This window comes from Diospyros lotus, chromosome 2 (genome assembly GCF_014633365.1).
Source record: "Diospyros lotus cultivar Yz01 chromosome 2, ASM1463336v1, whole genome shotgun sequence".
Lineage (NCBI taxonomy): Eukaryota > Viridiplantae > Streptophyta > Magnoliopsida > Ericales > Ebenaceae > Diospyros > Diospyros lotus.
Genome location: NC_068339.1, coordinates 27869223 through 27892361, shown reverse-complemented (window position 1 = coordinate 27892361; position 23139 = coordinate 27869223). Strand labels below are relative to the sequence as shown.

The window sequence follows — 23139 nt, the reverse complement described above, 5'->3', positions numbered from 1 at the left end:
TCCTTTGCTGTAGAATTTTCTTCTACCCAAAAGTTAAATTTCCGACCACTATTTGAATTGCGGGTGCTGCAAATTAATTGTAGCCGTGGCTACTAGTTTCCTCTTCCACTATATCAATTTCTACTTCAGTGCATCTAATTTTTCTTTTATCTTTTATCTTTTTACTTTTTACTTTTTTCTTCTACAAATATAAAAAGGCTGCACTTTTTTGACTTCAACATTAAGATCACGAGATTTCTTTTCGTTGTGTTCTTAAAAAGTTAAATAACTTTCTACCAATACTCTTGACAATGTTAAGGCTCTCCATTATGGTTCTCCATTACACTCTTAAAAAGATTAAATTTCTTTGAGAAGATTCCTAACACAGTTAAAGCTCTGCAATCATTACTATTTTCAAACAATCTGAAATCAATTTTAATTCAATTTATGGATTTCAAACCAAGTTAAAATCTAGCTCAAAATTATGATTATAAAAGGAGGCGAGTGCGCCTAACTCTAGAAGAAGATATCCTTTGGGATGATTTTTCATTGTAGCCAAGACCTTTGTTTAAAACCCTACTGTTTCCAGAATGTATTTTATTCCAGTTTATCATTTTTTTTTTTTATTATTCCTCCAGTTATGTAGCTAATTCACCTTTAAAATTAAATGAAGTATATCTTATTGCTTATTTATTATTATAATTTCATTAAATACATATACATATGTACATATATGTATGAACAGACATATACACGTGTACATATATTTGTATATACATGTGCATAGATATACATACCTATGTAGGAATAGTTACATTTATACCCACGTACATATACATGCATATAAATATTGCAAGTACATGTACATACGCACTTGAAGTATATGTATAACATACTATATATTTGTGCGTATATGTATAACATACTATATATTTCTGAGTCCAAATGACACCTCTTTTGGTCATTTGAAATTCTTTCATTTTTTTTTTTTTTGGGGGGGGGGGTCAAAATCTACCCTTGAATTTAGATCCAAATCTAAATTCTTTCTACAAAATTGATCCCAAACATTAAATTTCAAATTTCAAATTCGTAATGACAAATGAATTCATCCAAACACATCACAGAAGTGCTTCATTGTGGCATAAAATACCTATGAACATGTACCAAAAATGTCCAATTATTACTGAAGATACAATAAAATATACACAAACTCGATCCTAATTGTGAAGTAGATAGAGCATGCTGCGGGCTCAAATTGTTTGAGACGAGAGTGCGTGCGTGCATGCTCTTCGGATACACTACCGGGTCGGTCATTCCTCTTGACAATTTCTCTGGATTGCTCTGCATGCAAAATTTCGAAGGTGGTTCAATAGCTTCAGCTAGTCTTGGATTTTCTAATATGGCACGTCGGTTGCCTCATGATCTGGAGTCTTGTACATAAAACTTGATTCATCACTGGAGTGCCTCTTCACCACACTTGCTCTTTGCATTAACCGAACCAGTGATTGCACAACTTCGGACATGGGAGGCCGAAACTCCGGTTCAGGCTGCATCCAACATCAAAATATCGTGAATTACATACATTAAATGAGAGTGACTTATCCATCCAGCAACGGAAGGGAAATACAGTATGTAGGTTGTGCATGTGAAATTTGAATTATATCAAATTTGCTGCTGCTGCTGCTGTGTTTTTTTTTTTTTTTTTTCCCCATTCCAACATTTGTTTAACAATGCTATAATAAGACACACGCTTTGTGTGTGTTAAGTATACATATCTATATAATTGTCAATATGAAAGGTTCCTTCTGAAACCTAGCCTTAGAAGTTGAACAGCATTTAAGCGGTCTCCAAATACAAAATTCTCAAAAATCAACTTATTTTCCCCCTTTTTAATAACAAAGCTAAAACATGAATTAAGGAGCTTTTCAGATATTAAATGAATATTACCTGAACACAAATGGCAATGATGTCAGCAAAACGTGATAAAGACTTTGCAGGGTACATGCCATTAAGCACAGGATCGACCATTTTTGCCAAGGCATCTATATCATGGAGTTGTGGAGTAGCCCATCTTACAAGCGACTGTTCTGATCTCACCCTTGAACTAAATAACATAAGAAATGAAAAGAACGCAAGAACAAGCCAGCATCAGACTGAAGAACGTACCAGAGAATATTATGAATGTAACTTACTGAGCATCTACAACTGTTTTTACCTATCTAGCGGCTTCCGTCCTGTCAACAGCTCCAACATCACGACCCCAAAGCTATAAACATCACTTTTTACGGTGTATATTCCAGATAAAGCAAATTCAGGAGCACTATAACCAAATGAACCAACCATTTGGGTTGATGAAACCTCCTATTAAGCATCATAGAAGTAAAACGTTAAAACATAAATAGCAAAAAATGCCAAAAACGTGTTAGCCTCATTGTTCCATGCTATTATCCCCCAAACAGAGACTCACAAGCTTAGTGTTCCCCCATAGGTACATGGGCGTGTGCATTACCAATCCCCAAAAATAAAAATAGATGAATGATAGGAATGCCAACTTTCAGATGGTTCGATGGGCATATGCAATAACTTAAAAATTCTTTTTTTTTTTTCACCAAAATGTAAAGCCCTTAATTTGAAGTAAAAAAGCCTTCTTTTATCCTCCACCTGAAGAAAAATTCTCAGATCTCTATTCTTGTTTTCTTGGGATTGAACTCAGATTTCCACTCTTGCTGATATGTTCAAGAAGATTTCTGGGACAAGAACACAAGGCTAATAAAAGAAATATGGCCAGCAATTTCCAGCTCCAACATTTACCTGTCGCTCTGTATTTGGGTTTAAAGCAGCTAAGCCACAGTCTGACAAGTGAGGGTTAAGGTCTTCATCAAGCAAAATGTTTGCTGACTTTAAGTTTCTATGCACAATAGAAGGCAGGCACACTTCATGCAAATATCTACAGAAAGAACAATCATTCAGAGAAGGAAATGCAGAGGAGAGCAAGAGAGAGAGGGTTCCAACTTGAATTATAACATACTCTAAAGCTCGAGCAGTGCCAAGCGCAACTCTAACACGGGCATTCCATGTCAGCATCTTGCTTCTTTCATCAGCAAAATGTAGCATATCATGTACACTCCCGTTTCCAATATAATCATAAACCAGAAGACGTTGGCCATGCTCCGCACAGTAGCCCACCAGTGAAATAACATTGGGGTGCCTCAGCCGTGACATATTTGAAACAGCTTCAAGAAAATCATCTTCCTCCTGCAGTGAAAGCGCTGCATTGTCGATCTTCTTAATTGCCACTGCCTGGAAGAAACAACATGTTCAAATTAACTACCCAATCATTAAAACATATATGAAATGCAAGCAGGAGAAAGAAAAAATCTAATGATTCAGCCAATGGCAATGATGATTGCTGGTGACACTCTTGCTTAGCAGGAAAACAAAGGCATCATGAAGAGGGTGTGGAAAAATGTTGGAAACAAGTAGTTAGTTATCCAATGACACAACTTCCAAGTAGAATAGATGACGATGAGAGAGAAAGCAGACTTGCTCTTCATGGAAACAAGCCTGAATCTATCGCGTTATTTGCATCAGAAGCATAAGTTATTCCAGCAGTAAGAACACAATCCTTGGAATCTATATTGGCATGCCATGGTTATTGCAATAAAACAAAACTCAGTCAAAAAGTTGAAGCAGCAGTACATGATAGCTAACTTAAACCCAAATTTTAGCACATCAGCTTAGACATTGAATCAAGTAAATTCCATGAGTTGTTAAGAAACTGAAGTACTGAACTACAAGACCCCAAGCATATAAATTTTGACGTTTACGGTTAACTAGTAGCTCATTTATGGCTATATTCCTTGAACATGGCAATAGCAAAAGATAAATTTTCATGAATGCATTACATAGTGGTCAGCTCACACATTCATGAAATGCAATCTTTTTCTATTTCTAATAAAGAAAAAGTAACGTATATGTACACCTCTAACAAATCTCACATGGCTTAGATCAAAGACACTGCTTGAAGGGCAAAAAGACCAAACATCTGTGGTTGACATAATGAGAGATAAATCATTCCAAACCAAAAAAAGTAATTTTGGGATAATGCAGATCAGCAAGACATGATTGGATAGCATCCCCAAATGCTGAGAATTAACTAGTAGAACCAAGTAGATTAGCACTTCATAAATCAAAGCAGAAACATTTTTACGTGGCCTCATATGTAAAGGATAAGGCACAAAATGTGTAATCAACTTTCATTTGCCTTAACATAACATAAAGCTGATGGGAAATATATGACTCCAAATGATGAGAAATGATAATTTGTCTAATCGAGTCTGCATGTGTTTCATAAACCACAACAAAAACAATTTTTACTTGGTCTCATTATAGATTACCATCAAGTATTGCTAATTCTAGTTCAAGGGAAGTCCTGATTATCCAGGTAAAGCAATCAAGATCAGTAGCAAGCAACTCAACATGTTATGAAGATAAAAGATAGCATGTTGGTAACTGAGCAACAGATACAAGTTTCTGACATGCTCAACCAAAATGCAAACTGATCTGGGATTGAACATAAGACAGTGCCTAGACCAAGAAGCACATATGCATCCTCTGACATGAAAGACTACAGACTGCAATCCCATTGAGAAATTCTGAAGAAAGTATTACGCAATGGAAGTTGTTTGGATCTTAAATTGTCATTTGGAGACCATTATGATCCCCTTCATTCAGCCATATGCTACTGCTTTGCCATAACTGTGATGCTTTATCAAAATTTTACATCCCAAAATACATGTGAAGTCATTTGTCTTAGATTAGTTTTCTGTACTTAGTAGTTTTCTTTAGGAAATCTGTTAGCATATTTTCTTACCTGCAACTTTGGTTAGATCAACAAGTTTATTTTCAATTATATCCCTAATAAAATGGTACCGAATGTCTATGTGTTTTGTCCTCTCATGGTGAGCCTGATTCTTTGATAAATGTATAGCATTTTGACTATCACACATCAAAGTGACTTTAGCCTCTAAACCTAGAAGCTCTCCCACTAGCCCTCTAAGCCACATAGCCTCTTTAATTGCATCAGCAACAGCTATATATTCTGCCTTAGTAGTGGATAAAGCTACTACATGTTGGAGGCTAGACCTCCAACTAATAGAGGAATTCCACAACTTAAACACATAACCAGTTGTGGACCTATGCTTATCAAGATCAGAAGCATAATTTGCATCCAAGAAGCCTAAAATGCTAGGTTTTTCTCCTATCTTAGCTCCACCATAGGACAATACATTCTTGCTAGTGCCCCTTAAGTATCTAAGCATCCATTTTACAGCCATCCAATGGGGGTCTACCTGGGTTTTCCATGAAGCGGCTGACTACACTCATTGCATGAGCTAGATCGGGGCGGGTACAAACCATGCCATACATCAGGCTGCCAACAGCACTTGAGTATGGGATTTTCTCCATTTCCTTTTTCTCAGCCTCATCTTCAGGGGACTACTTTGAAGATAGCTTAAAATGAGGTGCAAATGGCAAACTCACTGGTTTTGAATCAGCCATACCAAACCTAGATAGCAGCTTTTCTATATATGATTTCTGAGATAAGAATACTCTCCTATGCTGTCTATCCCTAGAGATTTCCATCCCTAGTATTTTTCTAGCCTCACCTAGCTCCTTCATTTCAAACTCAGCTTTTAATTTTTGCTTAAGTTGCTGAATTTCTCTAAGGGATTGACTTGCAATAAGCATGTCATCCACATATAGCAACAAGTATATTGAAATGCTAGGGGATATGTGCTTAAGATACACACAACAGTCATAGGAGCATCTTGAATCCTTATAGCGATTACATGCACTAGAAAAATCCTCTCTTTCCCTCAATCTAAAACCCTAGACTAAACAGAGAACACCCCAAGAGAAAATACAAATCAACCCTCCAGTCATTTGTCTTAGATTAGTTTTCTGTACTTAGAAGTTTTCTTTAGGAAATCTATTAGCATATTTTCTTATTGTAATGAGTGGTTGTTAGTTTGTTTTAAGCTGGCCGGAAGGTGGTTTATTTTCGGTCAGGATGGGCAGTTGGTTATAACTGCCTTGCCTGTCTCTATGGTCTATAAATAGGGGCTGGGAGGGCTTGGAAGAATCATGAAAACATTGGGTCGTCTTGAAAGAGTTGAGCGAGTATGTGCTAGGCCGAGAGGAGGGTTGATTTGTATTTTCTCTTGGGGATTCTTCTCTGTTTAGTCTAGGGTTTTAGACTAAGGGAAAGAGACTGGATTTTTCTAGTGCATGTAATCGCTGTAAGGATTCAAGATAGTGGAGTTTTCATGGGCCTAAGGCAGTCTGCATGTAGGTCTCATTTATGAGACTGAACCAAGATAAAATCTTGTGTTTCTTGTGTGATTAGTTGCTTTTTGTGTTCCTATTTCTTGTGATTTCTATCGAGTGCTGTGGCTTAATTTCCGAGGGTGTAATTAGTGAGTTCTTGGAGGGATAGTAGGCTGTGTGTGTGGCGGTCCTAAGTACAACAAATTGGTATCAGAGTGCAGGGTATCAGCTCCAGAAATCCTATCAAGATTTTTCAAGATTCTCAAGAAACCAAAGTCGTTGTTGGTAGGCGATTATGGCGCCCTCATCGGCCACTCGATATGATGTGGAGAAGTTCGACGGCAGCAATGATTTTGGTCTCTGGTGGATCAAAATGGAAGCACTGCCATGCAGTCTTGGGTCTTGGATTGGAGAGGGAAGCTCTGAAGGTAAGGATCCTAAATCTATATCTTTAGAGGATAAGGAAATCAATAAGAAAGCATACATCATGCTTATCTTGAGTCTTGGAGACAAAGTTCTCCGAGAAGTATCAAAACTTAAAACAGCCCTGGAAGTCTGGAATAAATTAGAGTCTCTTTACCTAAAGAAGACTTTATCCAGTAGGCTGTACTTGAAGGCCAAATTCTTCGCATATAAGATGCAAGAAAATCAAATGACTTCACAATACATATGAGTAGTAAGTAAAAATATGGATGAAAACAGAAGCAAAATGAAAGTACCTTTCCGTTAGGAAATTCTCCTTTATAAACACGGCCAAGTGAACCTTCACCAATAAGGTTTTCTTGGCTGAAACTGTTTGTTGCTGTTTGGAGAGAAGCAACTGTAAAAGAAGTAGCGGTTATAGGAGACTTCACTCTTTTTAAAGATCCACTTTTCCCTTTTATCTTGTCAACAACTAATTTTTCGGCTGGTGGGGGCCTTATATCTGCAACATTGGAGGTGGATTTCATCCTCTGCTCTTGCATCTCGGTATTCACTACAAAGTGAAGCACAATACATTCAGAAAGATCAAGATGTTAATATGTTATCAGATGATCTTTTAGCTCCAACTTACAAAAGACCCACTTTAAAGCAGAAAAAATGAAAGAGGAAATGAAGCAACAACCAGCAAATTAATTTACATCGAATCTAATACTGCCATTACGAGATGTGAAAACAGCAAACTGTAAACAGTAATATTTAGTAAAGGAATAAGTTGCTGTCATCAGATTTCAATATCTGGAAGGCTTTCTACCATACTGATTAATGCTGCCCATATACCAAAGGAAAACCACTCTAATCAAAAAGCCTTTAAAAATCTCTCTCAAAAGAACTCGGTAAAATCCAAAACCAATCTGTCAATGCATATGCATCTGACTGAAAAAGGTGAATCCAGTGTACAAGGCCTCTATGGAAGGTCATTGTATGCAGCCTTACCTAGCTTAGCAAAGAAGCTGTTTCTTGACTTAAACCCGTGACCTCCACAGATCACAATGGAGTAAACTTACCATTGCTCCAAGGCTCAATACTAATCAACCTTACCATTGCGGCTAAACAGGCAAAATACAAATCAACTTAACTGAAGGTTCCTTGGTGGCAAATGGAAGAACTTCTGATTTTCATTTCTTTCCATGTCATGCAGACTAAGTTTATAACTCAAGATATAAGAGATTCTTAAGAAGACCCAACCAAAGGAAAAGGATAATAAGAAGAGATAGAACGGGGAACCTAATTAGCATTCAGGATCATGTTAAGATTTAAAGGACTGCTTTCTGCCAAATTATTATACAATGGTGGCCAGCTTCTGTAATACAAAATCAAAGAAAAAAAAAAGTGAAAAAAATCAGGTTTCTTCATCTGTTTCCTTGTTTTTTCATTTTTTCCCTTTAGGGGGAAAAAGAAGAAGATACCTTTATCTGCAGTAATGGGGAGAGTTCCTGCAGAAGTTCTAGAAGCACTGGACTCCTTGATTTTTCTCTTCCGCAGGCAGAATACAAGCACAAGAATTGCAATGAGAACCACCAACAAAGAACCTAGGGTTATCCCTATAATAGGTCCAGCTGTCAACCCATTATTTTCATTTCCGTCTTTTTGATTGGAGGATTGACCATCAGAACCAGGCTGTGTATGTCCACCTGGAGGAGAATGGCTACGGTTATTATGTGGTCTACCTGGGGGAGGTGAGGTATATGGTGGTGGAGGAGGAGCAGGACCATTGTCAAATGAATTTCCATCATATCTGTTTATTTAGAATTCGTTAGAATAATCTCAGAGGTTCTAAATATTATGACAAAGGGAATGAGAGAATAAAGTTATGAATACTCACATAAAATTAGGAATGGAGATAAGCTCCCTTGGTATCCACCCATTGAAATGGTTGTTTGCAACATTTCTGTGGAAAATTAAAGCAGAAGAATAAGTAGCTGATTAGAAACATTGAACTCAAGCCCTTAAGTTAGAGAATGAACTTACAGATCTGTCAAAGGCAAAGGAGCCAGAACATTAAGAGAACCAGTTAACTGGTTGCTCTGCACATGACTGCCAAAGGTTCAGAAAGCATTATAAGTGAAACAGAAACTGAAGAAAGAAAAAGTAGATACCCAACAAGAAGGAAAACTTTATTACACTCACAGAGTAGAAATATTGGACAACGTGCTAAAAGAACTGGGAATATCTCCAGTTAGGTTGTTGAAAGAGAGATCCCTACATTGCAAGCATGTCAACTCAATAAGAAGAGATGTCAACCAAAACCCTAAGAAGAGTTCTTGTGGGGTGCTATATGGGTTAACAACTATACATTTCACACAGAATTAGATCGCAACTGAACATTTTTATTTATTTAGATATTATATGGGTTATTTTTTATTATTTTTTATCCAAATTGGATTAAGACCGTGTATTTAACAAAAAAGGTAAAAAAAGACCTAGAAAAACTAGATGGTTGGACTCTTAGGTACGACATCAATTATAAGGGTCTTAAAGAAGATAAGAAATAAATAAAAACAAATAACAGGATTAATATAGTCAACTCCATATAATAGGATTTAAGGCTTGATATGTTGTTGCTGAATTAAGAGCAACTCAATCCATAAAGCTTTCTAGGGGTTCTTCCAATTAGATTTAGCTATTTGAAAATCAAACATAAAGTGATTCAAGTTCATATTTACAAAACATAACATAGTTATATCATTTTACCAATTATGATAAATTAGCAGACCTCACCTAGTGAGAATAAGGATTGGTTTGTTGTTACCAATTAAGTGTTGGCATAATGTTGACAAACACACTTTCTACCAAATTTAACTGGAACTTGTATTGGGAGGATTTAGAGGTTTGGATTGAAGCCTAGTTAAAGAATATCAAGATGGACAGATTTCTGAAATGGATAAATAAACCAATCAGAATCCACAAGCACAGTCTCTTTCACTTTAAGACTAGTTGAATCAACGATTGATCAATGTCCAATTGGTTGGAGTTAGTCAAACATGAATACCATAGAGCATGGATAAAACTATTAATCAACAAGTCTGTCTGACACTTAGAGAAAAAGAACTGCAAAGCTAATTGGTCAACCCTTCAATGTTCATCAATTGATCAATCAAGCTAAAAGTCAGCTATGAGCAGAATTCTAGAGAAGTGTTTTTGTATGTTGAGAGGAGAAAAGTGATCTGATTTTTTTCTTCACAATGATATACACACACACACACACACACACACACACACACACACACCAATCTGCAAAGTACAATCATGGACAGCATATCTTCCTAATATATATGTACAACAATATCTAACATTGTTAACACTCCCCCTCAAGCGGGCGCACATATATCATATGTGCATATATGTGCCTAGCTTGGTACAAAAATAGGCAAGTCATGGACCCCGTAATGCCTTGGTAAGAAGATCAGTCAGCTGGTTATTAGAGCCAACAAATGAAATACTAATCTCATCAGAAAGCAACTATTGTCTCACAAAATGACAATTTATCTCTATTTGTTTGGTATGCTCATGAAAAACTGTATCAGAGGCAATATGAAGAGCAGCTTGATTATCACAAATAAGTTGCATAGGCTCTAAATCTCCAAATTTCAGTTTTGTAAGAAATTGCTTGAGCTAAATCAACTCACATGTGGCTAAAGTCATGGCCCGATATTTTGCTTCTGCACTAGATCTAGTCATAGCATTTTGCTTCTTATTCTTACAAGACACCAAATTTCCCCCAACCAACATATAATAACCTGAGGTAGAGAGCCTATCTATAGGACAACCAGCCCAATCTACATCAGTAAATCCAACAACCTACTTGTGTCCTTTGTTCTCAAACAACAAGCCTTTACAAAGAGCATTTTTAATGTATCTCAAGATACGCACTAAAGCGTGCCAATGACCATCACAAGAGGAGTCCAAGAATTGACTTACCACACTAACAGCTAAAAAGATGTTTGGCTACCAATGGCTCCCCCAATCATGGTACAAGCTTAACATTATGATCCATAAAAGTATTTATAGGCTGGGAATCAAGCATAATAGTCTCTTCCAAAATATCTAAGGCATACTTCCTTTGAGAGATGCACACACCATGGGCAAATTGAGCTACCTCAATGCCAAGAAAATACTTCAACTTACCCAAATCCTTGGTTTGAAATGAGAATGCAAATGAGTCTTCAACTGCCCAATACCAACCTCATCATCTCCTATAATAACAATGTCATCTAAGTACACTACCAATAATATGACTCCACAAGGAGAATGGTGATATAAAACAAAATAATCAACTTCACTTCTACTCATACCAAAAGACTGGATGACAAAACTGAAGTAGCCAAACCAACAACAAGGAGATTACTTCAAGCCATATAAGAATTTCCTCATGCGACATACTAGTCAAGACTCCCCCTGAGCAACAAAACCAGGAGGTTGCTTCATATACACTTCCTCTTGAAAGTCACCATGAAGAAAAGTATTTTTAATATCCAACTGATAAAGAGGCCACTGCTAAATAACGGCCATAGCAAGAAAAACATGAACAAAAGCAATCTTAACCACGAGAGAGAATGTATCATCATAATCTAGGCAAAAAATTTGAGTATAGCCCTTAGCTACCAACCAAACCTTTAGATAAACTACAAAAGCATTCGGACCAACCTTAACTGTAAACACCCACCGACAACAAACAGTAGACTTCCTCAGGGAGAGTTACTAGATCCCACGTCTCATTAGCCAGCAAGGCAAACATCTCCTCATCCATAGCATGTCTCCACCCCAGGTGAGAAAGAGCTTCAGCATCTATCTTAAGAATAAAAACAGAAGAGAGAGTAGATACAAAAGCAGAGTAAACAGGTGACAAACAGTGATAGCTCACAAAAGTATAAATGGGATAAGGATTGCAAGTGGAACGTGTACCGTGACAAACAAGAGCTTGGGTAGAGTCGGAGGGGGAGAGAATAATGGCACCAGCTGAAGGAAGACATGAATATGAAGGAATACCATCATTGACAATAGGAGGAGCGAGAGCTAAAGGCACTGATGAAGGCTTAGAATGATGTTGATAAGTTTGGAGAGGAATAGGAACATGTACTAGGACCAAAGGAGGAAAAGAAGGGATAGGAAGAACCTCAAGAAGGGGGGAAGAAGACCCATCAGACGAAGAAAAGAGAAAAAAGGTGACATCAAAAGAGGGAAAGTGTCTACCAAGTTCAAGGGAGTAGCACTTGTATCCCTTCTGATGACGAGAATAGCCTAGAAACACACACTTGATCGAGTGAGGAGACAATTTATCACGACCAAGGGAAAGAAGATGGACAAAACAGGTTAAGCCAAAGACACAAGGGAGAATAGGATAAATGGGATCACGAGAAAAAAGTAAAGTATGTGGAATGACCCCATTCAAAACAGTGGATGGCATCCAGATAACTAGAAGTGAGGAGCGGCATCCCAAAAGACAACAAGAACATGCATTTGAAGGAGAATTGTCCAAGCAGTCTCAATGAGATGACGGTTTTTACGTTCAACTACCCCATTTTGTTGAGTACAAGAGAACTGATGAACAATACCCCGAGATGAGAGAAAAGCCTGAAATGCAAGAGAACAATATTCCTTGGCATTATCACTGCAAAGGATCCAAATGGTACGACCAAATTGAGTAGAAATTTCATTAGTGAATAAAGATTGCAATTCAGTACGATCTTGAATTAAGTAAAGCCAAGTACAATGAGAATGATCATCAAGAAAGTGGAGTATTGTCGAATACTATAAGGAACTAAGTAGATCTATGTGGAAAACAATACAAGGGTTGGAGTTAAAGGCATTGGCATCTATAAGTTGTGTATGTGTGGTGGTCAAACCTTATACTTATATGATATATTGTTTGCTCCAGAAATTAGACGAAATCTAGTCTCTGTACCTGTTCTTCTCATATGTGCATTTAATTTGTATTTCCATGATTCAACAGTTGAATTAATCTTTAATTCAATATATTATGGATGTGGAAATATGCAAAATGATTTTATGGTACTTGGTAGTAAATTTGAGTTATGTACCAGGATCAATCCGTCCATAGCGGGCTTCAAATCCAACTCCAAATTCGGATCTAATTGCAGATCCAAATCTAGATCTGATTTTGAAACTGGACTCGAAGCTTGTTATGGGCAGACTGATCCAGGTGCATAACCCGGATTTACAACATCTCCCACTCACACATAATGGGCTCACACACCCATAAACTCTCATTTCTCTGTAAGTTCCATACAGGCAAATAGGTCGTGCGACCAGCATAGTCTTTTCTTCGAGAGATCGTTGCTATACAACTGTTAGGTATATATAGCAGCTCCATTATTCAAGTAGAGTCTGTATGTTATAACCCGGAACTGTCAAGTCACATTTAATCACATTTAGATCTCAATTTGATTCATTACTTGTTTAATAAACTCTGTATTCACAACTACAATTCAACGAATGATTATAATTGGTCGACTTGTGAATACATCCAAATATGACACTCAAATAGATCTTTCCTTCTTCTTGAAATCTTTTCATCGTAATTCAATCGCTTTTCCATATATGCTCCATTCTATCGAATCATACATGGTCTTTGGTAGCATTCCAAGATAGCTGCATCGAATCATAACTTCAAGAAATAATTAAAGGTTAAAGGGTATCCTTGTGACATCAAGGGTCTCACACAACTAAAAGAAGAGATCCATATCTTCCATTACCCTGTTTCAGTCGAACTTTGCACACATGGTATAAAACATGTGCTATAGTATTATTCTCCTTTTCCCATGGAGCGTATGTCTTTTATTATATAAATACCGTACAGGTGATAATTCAGATATACTCAGTATCTAACTTGAGTCCACAACTCTACTTTTCACATATTTGTTAAACAGGACTCCACTCGGCATTCTTAGACAAATAAGGTGAAAAGTGGGATCTTTACCTTTCGGTTACCTTTTATAACCTCATCTTGGTAACTCATTGTCATGACCCCAAACATCCCCAATTGTCAACAATCTATGATATCAATCAATCAATCCGTGCAAGATTGGGATTGATTGTCAACATCAATCCCAAGTTTCTATTCTATTGATTGATTCCTTTCCCTAGATTAGGAATGTATCTTATGAATGTTGTTGTATCTATCCATCTTTTGATTTGTATCCTAAATTGTATAGTTTCCAAACTTAGATTTAGAAACTTTCTTGTTTAGTTTTTTAGGAACTTCCTAACTAAACAGGAAAATCTATTATTTAATAGCATGTATCCCATTGATTTGAATAAGATTGGAGGATTTTTTTTTCACCTTTTTTGACATGGTATCAAAGCCTGGACAATAGTCACCGTTTCTTTAGAACTATTGTGGCCGTCTTCTGCCTTTAATCTATTTTTTTTAATCAATCTTCAATCTTTCGGATATCATGTCCACTTCACAAAATCAGTGTTCTAAAATGCGCTATGTGTTAGTCGGGCGCCAAGCTAGGGCCTAGCGCCTAGGCAGGGCTTAGGCGATGCATAAAAAAATTATTTAAATAAAATTTATATTATCCCAAATACACATACATACATATATTTTCATATATATATATATAAACAAATCATATATATATAGAGGCTACTTATCATGACAACTGCATGGCAGATATCTGGTCTTATGCACATCATAGCATACATAAGACTACACATGGCATTAAAATAAGGAACTCTAGCCATTTGTTTCTTTTTTTGTGGAGTTTTAGGACACATCTTTCTAGTTAAACCTTTGCCTTTAAGAATTGAAGTATCTATAGGCTTGCATATGAAATTGTTTAAGAATCTTTCGAATATATGGCTCTTGAGAAAAAGCTAACAATTTCTTTGAACAATCTCTCTTGATCTTAACACCAAGAATATATGATACTTCGCCTAAGTCCTTTATCTCAAAATTGGAGGACAACCACTCTTTGATACTCAAAAAATACTCCTTATCATTCTTAGCCAAAAGTATGTCATCAACATAAAGAGATAAGATCACGAACTTATCATTAGATCTTTTAACATACACATAGTGGTCTTCATCGATCATTTGAAAATCACATGAGATAATCGATTAATGAAACCTTAAGTACCATTGTTTGGAAAATTGTTTTAACCCATAAATGGATCTCATGAGTCTACACATTTTTTTCTCTTGAACCTTTTCCACGAAACCTATGGGTTGTTCCATATAAATTTTCTCTTCTAGTTCGCCATTTATAAATGTTGTTTTTACATCCATTTGATGTAATTCCAAATCTAAACTGGCTACTATTGTTAGGATAATGCATATGGAGGTAAATCTTACAACATAAGAAAAAGTTTTCTCATAATCAATTCCTTCTTGCTGAGTATACCCCTTGACTACTAGACGTGTCTTATATCTCTCAATGAATCCATCAACCTTTTGCTTGATTTTCAAAACTCATTTATTTTCAATAGCCTTACGATCCTTTGGAAAGTCAACCAATGTCCAAACTTGGTTTGATTTCATTGAGTCAATTTCTTCTTCCATTGCCTTTTTCTATTTTTCTTTAGCAGGTCCAGAAATAGTCTCTTGGACAAAGTTAGGTTCTTCCTCTCGTGGGGCAATTAGAAAAGTTTCACCATCAACATCGAAACGACGTTGAGGTATATGTCCACGACTACTTTTTCTAATTTGAGGTTCACATGAAATAGATTCGAGAACTCTCGTCTCACTCCCACTTGAATCAGATTCCCTAGACACATTTTCAGGTAAATGTACTACATGATTTTGAATAATAGAATTGTCCCGATCCTCAATTTCATAAAGAGACAAATTCTATTTTATCTCTCCCATGCTAGGAAACTCATTTTCCAAGAAAAATGCATTTCGAGATTCAAACACGGTAGCACTCCACTTGCTTGATCACCAATAAAAACATATCATTTTGAGTGTGCTAAGTATCTTACAGATATACTCTTTTTACCTCTCAAACCCAACTTTCCATGTTTATGAGAGAGATCATTAACATAGGTTGCACAACCCCAAGTTCTCAAATGACTTAGATCAAATTTTCTTCTAGTCCATAACTCATATGGGGTAGAAGGTACAGATTTGGAAGGTACTAAATTGAGTAAATATGCAACTGTCAACAATGCATCACCCCAAAAAGTGATTGGCAACTTTGCCCCTACCATTATTGACCTAACCATTTCTATAAGAGTTCTATTTCTTCTTTACACAACACTATTTTGCTGTAGAGTATGTGGAATAGTCAATTATCTCTCAATTTCTTTTTCATCACACAACAATTTAAATTGTTCAGACAAATACTCGTGACCTCTATCGGTTCTTAATGCTTTAACTTTTCTGTCTAATTGATTCTCAACTAACTTTAAATATCTTTAGAAGCACTCTAAAGCTTCCGACTTATGAGAAATCAAATAGACAAAGCCAAAACGAGTATATTCATCAATGAAAGTGGTGAAATAAACACCTCCATGCCTAGCCCTAACATTCGTTGGACCACATATATCGAAATGTATTAATTGGAATGGATTTTCAGCTCTAATTGTTTTGCCAAATGGTCTTTTTTCCATTTTCCTTGCCATACAACTTTCATAGGGTGGTAGATTTACTTTTGCAATTTGGCCCAATAAGCCTTATTTTGCTAGTCTATCGAATCTAACAAATGTAGTGTAATTCACAATAGGCATATTGGATTATGCATTATGCCTATTCACAATAGGCATTATGTCACTTAGATCTTGCCAAATTGGATTATGGTTTTTTTGAGTAGCACAGTTGAAACAAACCACAATAGGCATTATGTTGCTTAGCATAACAAATGTAATGTAATTCACAATGCGTGATAATCATAAAAAAGAACTTAGATCTTGCTCTCTTCATATTGGATTATGCATTCATTTATTGTTGTTAGCTATACCTCGGGATGTTAAAGGGCATTCCCAGGGCACATAACTCTCCACCTTGTATGGGTCAAGTGAGGATCGTTTTTATGCAGTCTTACTTTTACTGTGCAAAGAAGTTTCCATAACTTGAACTTGTGACCTTCAAGTTATAAAGGAGCAACCTTACCATTGATCCCAAGGCTCCCTCTTCATTGGGACATTACTGCTAAACTTTTTTCCTTGGCACTCTCCAATTTTGAACGGGACCAATAGTCAATCTTTATTTATAATTCAAACTAATAACAAAGTTTAACTTCACCAGAACAAAAGTTAACTATCTCTAGAAGGTTCAGGGGCATTAAAGTCAATGAATATCAATATTATGAAACCTGGCACAGCAGTACAAACCAAATGACAAAGCACATGTATTTAGGTGGAAATCTTACAAGGTCGAGAGCCCAGAGAGATTCGTGAACACATCTCCAATTGATTGGGAGAGAGAATTCTTGCTAATGTTCCTAAAATCAAAAATGCTGAGGTCAAGCAACGGGAAAGACTTTCAAAACATGAAAAATAAATCAAATCTAAAAAAACCGTTGGTACCAATTATGATAGCATTTAAGAAATGCATCTTACAGATAATTAAGAGAAACCATGCTAGAAATGGAATAGGGCAAGTTCCCACTTAGGTTGTTGTCCGCAAGATTTCTGCACAAAGTAACAGACACATTAAGCTCATAACTTAAACCACATGTTCAAAACAGAAAAGAAACACAAATCAGAAAATCAATCCATCATTACAGGGATGTCAGGTTCGGTGGTAACTGATACGGAACTGAGTCATGAATATTGTTGTCACTCATATCTCTGCAACAAAGAATATATATAGACAGAGCCGGTCCTGGGATTTTTAAGGCCCAGGGCAAATTTTATCAAATGTGCCCTTTTATATAAATTAAATAAAAAATAAAAATTATTAATTAATTAATTTTATTAAAATTATAAAAATTTACAAAAGATAAGAAATAATACTTTGGGACTTCATTAAAATCTTGTTTGGGAAAAATTCAATCGGATAAAACTTCAAATGAAGGAAAAAGAATACCCCGTATTGTAAACATTGCATTAAAAAACAAAAATTACATATTTGAGTTTACATACTTGCTCCTGAATCTCCATAAATATTTCTTGATTTGATCAATCTTCCTTTCATCTTCCACAATTAACCGAAGCAAAAAAAATCATCAAATGTACCTACAAAATAAAAATAACAATGAAATCTCAACCACAAAACATCATTTAAAATGTCTTCTTGTTGCGCTTTTATATGCAAAATCATCAATTATACTATCATATTTAATGTTTTCTAACATATCCTTTTCAATGCATAATATCGCTAATCCATTTAGTCTATCTTGAGTCATGGTGGTCCGCAAGTAAGATTTTAATAATTTTAATTTAGAAAAACTTCTTTCAGCAGATGCCACAGTCACAGGTATAGTCAATAATACCCTATAAGCAACCATTACATTAGGAAACATATCCACACTCTTTACAAACTCAAGAATTTTAATGGATGTCCATGGTTTATCTGTTTCATATGCTTCTTTTGGTAACATCACTTGCAACACCTGTAATTCTGAAAATAAGTCTCTTGCATCAACATCAGAAACATCACCATGTTTTAAAGCATTTTCAAGATTCACACAAAAGCTTTTCAATTCATCATCATGAAACGAAGTCAACTTTACAGCATCAAATAAGAACCCAAAAATAGATTCAAAACAATGCAATTGTTCAAACCTACTCTTCAGTTCACCAAGAGCAATATCCACTATAACAAGAAAATAATCAGTTCTAAATGATTCTTCAGCTGATTGTTGTTCCCTATCACTATTGGAAACCTCATCAAAATGCCTTTTTCTACAAACTTGACGTTTTTTGGGAAATACAGGCTCAATTCCCATATCAAGGGAAATTTCTTTAGCATCAATCATAGCAGAAATAAACCCATTTATTCTATAGTTTTCAAAAAATAAAACAAGTCCTTCTAATTGCCTTACAGCAGCATCAAGACGCATGTCTTCAGATTGTAATTTTTTACTAACTAAGTTAATTTTATGTAAAATGTCATGCCAAATAACCAAACTTAATATAAATTCAAAACTTGAAAGCTCTCCTGATGCTAAACTTTGAGCATCCCTACTCAATTTGGCATCTTCACTAATTTCTGTTAATTTAAATAAAGCTTCTCTGATTTGGGAAACTTGAGATTTTATTGCTTTGACACTTTCAATATGACTTTCCCAACGTGTAGTTGACAATGATTTCAAAGTCAAACCATCTATGTAATCAAGTAACACATTCCATCGTTTTGTTGAATTAGAGAATACCGTATATATGCATTGACATGCTCCAAAAAAAGATTTTGCTTTAACACTTGAATTTGCCATATTACAAACTATTAAGTTGAGACAATGAGAACCACATGGCATGTAAAATGCTCTAGGATTTATATCAAGTAATCTTTTTTGTACACCTAAATTTTTTCCTTTCATATTAGAGCCATTGTCATAACCTTGTCCCCTCACATCATCAATATTAAGTGTAAGGGACTCAATTACATTTTGCAATTCATTAAAAATTCCTAATCCAGATGTATCTTCCACATTTAAAAACTCTAGAAAGTACTCTTCTATATTTATTGGAGTACTTGAAACATCGACACACCTCAATATTAAAGTCATTTGTTCTTTGTGACTTGCATCAGGAGTACAATCAAGAATGACTGAAAAATATTTAGCCGTTTTTATTTTTTCAATGATTGCATGTTTAACATTTGATGCTAAAATAGCTATCAACTCATTTTGAATTTTATGACTAAGATAATGATAATGAATCTTTTTATCTTGAATGAGTTGAAAATGGTGTTGCATTACTGGATCAAACTCTGCAATCATTTCAAGTATGCCTAAAAGTTACCATTACCATCTTCATAAATTTTTTCATTTGTTCCACGAAAAGCTAAATTATGTGTAGCAAGACATTTAACAACAGCAATGATTCTGACAATAACATTTTTCCAGTGTAGTGTATCTTTCTTGATTAACTCTTGTAATTCTATATCAATTGTTTGATTTGTTTTCAATCTGATTTGCAATTCAATACAAGACCTCAAGTTAGTGAGGTGTTCAATACTGCTTTCATGTTGTTTAAGCTTCTCACCAAGATGTTTCCAATCTCTAGTTCCTTCACTAGTTAACTGACTTCTAGAATTCATTGTTTTAAACAACTTACAACAGAAACAAAACACTCTATCCAACTCCTTTGAGTACACTAGCCATTTTCGATCCTTAGTTTCCCCATTTGGTAACATACGAATATAATAATTTGAAGAAAAATGTCTATTGTGTTCGTCCATGGGGAATTTGAAATTAGTTTCTCTTATGGGACCTTTTTCTACAAGTAAATCTCTCATTTTTGCATCAAGATTATCCCAAACTCGTGGATCATAAATGTTCAAATCAAATCTTGTTTCAGGACATTCATTTTCATTTTCATCTTGATCACCAATTTCTTCATTCCCTTCATTCTCATTTTCTACTAATTCTTCCAATTGAATTGGTTGTTCACATTCATTTGGTAAATCTTCATCTAAATTTTCAAGTGAAGTATTGATTTGTTTAACAAAATATTTATTCAAAGATCCTCTTAAACTTTGAGCAATTTCTTCTTCTTTTTTCTTTCTTTGTCTCTTGAGATTTCCGGAAAGTTGTTTCTTAGGAAACATTTTTTAATTTTTATAATAAACACAACACAATAAAAAAAATAAAACTAATTAACAAAGAACAATAAAACCTGGATTTTGAGCATATTTTCTTCCACTTGAAACTTCCAATTATAAAGAACAAGAATCCCAATCAAGTTTTCTGTTGAATCAAATAATAAAGAAGAATAAGTCAAATGCATTCAAAATAATTCAAATATAAACAATAAACATAAGTTCAATAATACAGTCAAATAAATATAAACATAAATTTCACAATGCATTCAAACAAACCTATGAATTAAATTAATAAATCTGTAAGTAAATAAAAGAATAGTAAATTATCAATAACGAGTGTTCATAATTTATAATTTTCAAAACAAAGCTAAAATTTCAAATTAGCTATTAACTTTAAGATATTCATAGGCCTTAATGCAATAATATATTATATAATATATTCCAATGTACACACATATAATTCCAATGTATATACAATTATATATTATATACACATTACACTTATATAGTCACAAAACACACACTGCACACACATATAATATTATACAGTCACGCTCACGGAAAACACACACACATACAATATATACAGTTGCAGAATACACACACATACAATATATATATATATATATACAGTTGCAGAGAACACAAATATACAGATACAGTGTAATAGTAATATATATATATATATATATATTAAATGACACCAACTTCAATAGTTCAACTTCAACTTCAACGACTGGCCACAAGCTTAATTAATGCTCTAATCATCAGCTTATAGCAAATAATAATAATAATGGGTTTAACTAATATGATTTAAATACTCCTAACAATCAATCAAAGTTCAAACCCAGGAAGCCATGACACTGATTTCATCATCTTTGCTTCCTCTTTTATGCATTTATCAACTTGCTACCCTATTGCTTCTCTAATATATATAAAGAACAGAATATATATAGATGAAAATACTCACTAAAATGAAGCAGCAACTTAACCGAGTGTGTGTCAGCAGTGAAGGAGAAATAACCAGCAAAATGAAGAACAATGAAGGAGAAATAACCAGCAAAATGAAGAAGAGAAATAACCAGCAAAATGAAGAACAGTGAAGGAGAAATAACCAGCAAAATGAAGAAGAAGAAGAAGAAGAAGAAGAAGAAGAAGGGAGGAAAAATGAGCATTGGGCAGAGTTTCAACTTTTAGGTTGCGTGAGAGGGTGGCGTTGGCAGAGCAATTTCTGCTGTTTTTTTTTTTTTTTTTTAATATACATATATATTCATAAATTTATAAAGTAATTTGGGCCCCTTTCAATTATGGGCCCCGGGCTGTAGCCCCAGTGGCCCTGGCCCAAGGCCGGCCCTGTATATAGAAATGACTAAACAATCCAATTAGCAAAAAGAAATTCCACTAGAGCAAGCCAATAATTTTCTCACAATGTTCTTAACGATGTAAGGCCGGAAAGCATGTACCCAAGTGTCCCATTGAGTCCTAGCCCTGAAATCTGGCTGTCAAAACAACAACAATTCCTCTTTAATCTAATTAATGCAATCATTAAAACACAATTGAAGGGTCGGCCTCTCTGAGAATGAAGACAGATAAAAACATATACACACACACATTCTACACAAATAGATATACAAGAGTCTAACCAGACAATAACTCACATCGAAACAACAGCAGAACCCTGGCAAGTAACACCTTTCCATGACTCACCACACGGATCTCCACCATTCGGTTTCCAATTAGATAACTGGGAAGGATTATTCAGCGAAGTGTACATAATCTGTAGAGCTTGAACTGCAACTCAAACAACAGCACAAGATGAAACACATATGCACATGCGCAATACATGTATGTCCAAATGTACATACAAGCAGAGAGGGAGGCAGAGAGATAGAGAGATCAAATCAAATAATCAAGATCCACTCGAGCAAAGAGTCCACATACAATTTGCATTTTGCATTGACAGTGACAGTCACTAAAAATTCAAAAATCACATACGCTCTCGACTACAATAACCGCCAGGCGGAAAAGGTTACCAAATCGCTGAATCGAGAAATCAGAACAGCAAAACGAATCAAAACACCAAAACATTGAAGGCGATCGAGGAAGTACCATCTGACGGATCAGTAGTCGCTTCAACAACACCGAGAGCGAAGATCGCCGCCGCGATAAACAAAAGAAACTCGTCGCAGAACCGAGAGGACAGCGCAGAGCTAACTCTGCGACTCCTCTCCATCTGAGGCTTCTACTCCTATCTTGTCAGAGTGCTTACAATTAGAGAACCTGAAATGACCTAACAACAACGCGAGACTGCAACGGTAGTGAAGGCGAAGCAGAGGAGTAAACGTCTGCGGTTGGAATCACCATTGTTGTAGTAGTTGTTGACATTAAGAAAGGGACTGCAGAGAGAGAGAGAGAGAGAGAGAGAGAGAGAGAGAGATTCGAAGCTTGAGAGAGTAATGAAGAGAGAGAAATTGCGGAAGTGTTTCAGCGTGGGCGTGTCGGCGAGAAAGGGAGAAGAGTTGTTTAATATAACGTGGAAACTTCATTTGTATGAGAAAAGGTAAAGAGTTGTTTAACATAACGTGGAAAGATTAGTATGGAGGAGGAGGCAAGCAAGGAACGTATGATGAGACTCGCTTTTCATGTCGCCTTCTCTCTCTAAACCGGGAGAACAACATCTG

At 35.5% G+C, this 23139-nt stretch overlaps 2 protein-coding genes across 2 annotated transcripts; both read right to left on the bottom strand.

Moving 5' to 3' along the window:
• Positions 1-1083: 1083 nt before the first annotated feature.
• Positions 1084-23110, bottom strand: LOC127795035 (protein STRUBBELIG-RECEPTOR FAMILY 8-like). The gene is made up of 16 exons (XM_052326449.1): positions 22568-23110; positions 22117-22249; positions 21886-21957; positions 17476-17541; positions 17311-17382; positions 17121-17192; positions 8917-8988; positions 8758-8823; positions 8612-8677; positions 8196-8524; positions 7026-7282; positions 3008-3279; positions 2791-2926; positions 2195-2340; positions 1927-2083; positions 1084-1526 (listed from the first exon to the last, which is right to left on the bottom strand). The coding sequence occupies exons 1-16, from the start codon at positions 22689-22691 to the stop codon at positions 1374-1376; spliced, it is 2193 nt and encodes a 730-aa protein (XP_052182409.1). The 5' UTR covers positions 22692-23110; the 3' UTR covers positions 1084-1373.
• Positions 17855-21624, bottom strand: LOC127795036 (uncharacterized). Its single transcript, XM_052326450.1, has 2 exons — positions 21429-21624; positions 17855-20603 (listed from the first exon to the last, which is right to left on the bottom strand). The coding sequence occupies exon 2, from the start codon at positions 19632-19634 to the stop codon at positions 17970-17972; it is 1665 nt and encodes a 554-aa protein (XP_052182410.1). The 5' UTR covers positions 19635-20603; positions 21429-21624; the 3' UTR covers positions 17855-17969.
• Positions 23111-23139: the final 29 nt, after the last annotated feature.